Raw genomic sequence first — 2,859 nt, forward strand, 5'->3', positions numbered from 1 at the left:
ATGGTCTCCTTCAGGAGGTGATGGTCTCCTTCAGGAGGTGATGGAGGTGATGGTCTCCTTCAGGAGGTGATGGTCTCCTTCAGGAGGTGATGGTGTCCTTCAGGAGGTGATGGTGTCCTTCAGGAGGTGATGGAGGTGATGGTGTCCTTCAGGAGGTGATGGTCTCCTTCAGGAGGTGATGGTCTCCTTCAGGAGGTGATGGAGGTGATGGTGTCCTTCAGGAGGTGATGGAGGTGATGGTCTCCTTCAGGAGGTGATGGTCTCCTTCAGGAGGTGATGGAGGTGATGGTGTCCTTCAGGAGGTGATGGTCTCCTTCAGGAGGTGATGGAGGTGATGGTCTCCTTCAGGAGGTGATGGTCTCCTTCAGGAGGTGATGGTGTCCTTCAGGAGGGGATGGTCTCCTTCAGGAGGGGATGGTCTCCTTCAGGAGGTGATGGTCTCCTTCAGAAGGGGATGGTCTCCTTCAGGAGGTGATGGTCTCCTTCAGGAGGTGATGGAGGGGATGGTCTCCTTCAGGAGGTGATGGTCTCCTGATAGTGAACAAGCATCGCGACCTTCCAGCCTCCTCACGACCTTCTCCAGAGACCTGGTGGACAGCGTGCTGACCTATTGCATCTCCAGCTGGAGGGGGGGGTCTCCCTCTGTCCAGGACCTGTTCCTGAGCCGGATCAGGGCCCTGAACTGTCAGAGACCCTCACACCTGCTCCATCAACTTATTGAGCTGCTGCCATCAGGCACAGGAACTATGAACTATGAACTATGAACTATGAACTATGAACTATGAACTATGAACTATGAACTATGAACTATGAACCAGGGAACAGCTTCCAGGCTGCTCCACTCAGAACTCTCCAACACCTCACAGACACTTTGTGTTTTTACCTTTTCAACACTTTACATTTACATTTCATTTCATTAACAATAGATGGGACTCGGGGACCATGTGTGTTTTTTTGTGTTTGTGTTTGTGTTTGTGTTTGTGTTTGTGTTTGTGTTTGTGTGATCTTCTTTAGAGAAAATGACAATAACGTCTGATTTGATTTCTCTGGATCCAGTGCTTCTTGTCGTCTGTTGCCATGGAAATGTGCCATGACAGTTTTATGTAATAGTACAGAGGGACAGTGGGGGCGGGGTGATCCGGAGGCAGTTACCATGGCAACACTGTGTTATCTCATTACTGTGTGTGTGTGTGTGTTTTCCAGACCTGCGTCGGATCACCGCAGGGTTTCTGGGAATGGCAGCAGCCGTGCTGTTGTGCGGCTGCATCGTGGCGTCGGTGGGATTCTTCTGGGAGGAAAGTCTGACTCAGCACGTGTCCGGACTGTTGTTCCTCATGGCAGGTAACACACCTGCCACAGTGTGTGTGTGTGTGTGTGTAAGAGTGAGTGAGTGACTGTTTATGTGTGCTCTTGTCCAGCTATCTTTGTGAGGACCAGTTTGAGTCTACAACCTTTGGGGGTGAAGAGTTGGTTTTAGGGTTAGACTTAGGTTTAGTTAGGTTAAGAGTTAGGCTTTTATTTTGGAAGGTTAGGGTTAGTGTGTTTGTGTATGAGTGAGGAAATGAGACACCGTCTTTTATATCAGACCTGTGTCGCCCTCTGCTGGTCACAGTCAAGACCTACAGCCCAAAGTAGCCCTTCCTTTTAGAGAAGTGCTCTGTACGAATGGGTTAATGGGAGAACAACAACATGAAGCTTCCTATCAGACCAGAGCAGCAGCCAATCAGAGCCCAGGAAACCCTGTGAGGAAACATGTTAATGTGCATGCATCATATGTTATTTGATACACAGATTAAATACAGATTCACAAGCAGTTAACACACAACATCTGTTTAGTTTCTGGTGTCATCATCAGACATTAGACGTGATGATGTCACACGACTCGTGTCATCATGTGTCATGTGACATCTTATATGTGGACTGACAGGTGAGGCAGCTCTCAGACGTGTGATCTTCTGTTCTCAGGAATCTTCTGCACCATCTCTCTGTGCACGTATGCAGCCAGTGTGACCTATGACCTCTCCAGGAACCCTCCGTTCATCTACGGGCTGCCGGACGACGTGGATCACGGCTACGGTTGGTCGATCTGCTGCGCCTGGGCCAGTCTGGGTCTGACCGTGGCTGCGGGCTGCCTCGGGACCACCTTCCCTTTCCTGAGTCAGGCTGGAGCTCTGCGATCCAAAACCGCTCGTGCATCCTCCGTCTGAAGGAGCTGCAGCAGGAGGGTTTAACGGACTGCAGGACGGGCGTCGTCCTCCGGGGGGAGCTGTGGGTTTAATCAGGAGCAACAGACAAGAGTCTCTGCACCTCAGCGCCCCCTGCTGACTGTAACACACCACTATGGTGTTTATGATGTGGACATTAATGTACCGTCTGTTAATTAACGCACTCACGCACTGTATACTAAGACTGTAGTTGAGTCAAAACATTTAAACTGCGAAGATTTTTTCAATTATTTTTATTATTTTGACTTTTGGGTCGTGACTGCCCCCCTGTGGCTTATCTGAGTTGACAGCAGAACCGTGTTGGTTCATCGGTGGATTATTTTCTCGGCTCAGCACACATATGAACATGTAGTGCATGTATGAGCAAACGGTACATGTATAAAGATGTAGTGCACGTATGAACATGCAGGTAACATATGAACATGCAGTTCATGTTCATTCATGTTTATACATGAAGTTAATGTCTGAGTAAGCATCACACATGTGTGAACAGGTACATGTTCACAGGTTAAATGATATATAAAGATGTATGTGCTGCACTTTATGATTAAACATAAACAGTTTATAACTGATGATTAAACATTGAACGTGTTACATATTAACGCTGCATGAGTGTTTGACATATTGATATTGA

General features: G+C 48.1%; 1 protein-coding gene across 1 annotated transcript in view; it reads left to right on the forward strand.

The window, feature by feature from the left end:
• Nucleotides 1-2,207, forward strand: part of tmem178a (transmembrane protein 178a) — a 5,674-nt gene extending 3,467 nt beyond the window's left edge. Inside the window, exons 3-4 of the mRNA XM_061067409.1 lie at nt 1,204-1,341; nt 1,966-2,207. Of these exons, the coding sequence (XP_060923392.1) occupies nt 1,204-1,341; nt 1,966-2,207 (380 nt within the window). The remainder of the gene's footprint in view (nt 1-1,203; nt 1,342-1,965) is intronic.
• Nucleotides 2,208-2,859: the final 652 nt, after the last annotated feature.

The sequence above is a fragment of the Limanda limanda genome, chromosome 2 (genome assembly GCF_963576545.1).
Source record: "Limanda limanda chromosome 2, fLimLim1.1, whole genome shotgun sequence".
Lineage (NCBI taxonomy): Eukaryota > Metazoa > Chordata > Actinopteri > Pleuronectiformes > Pleuronectidae > Limanda > Limanda limanda.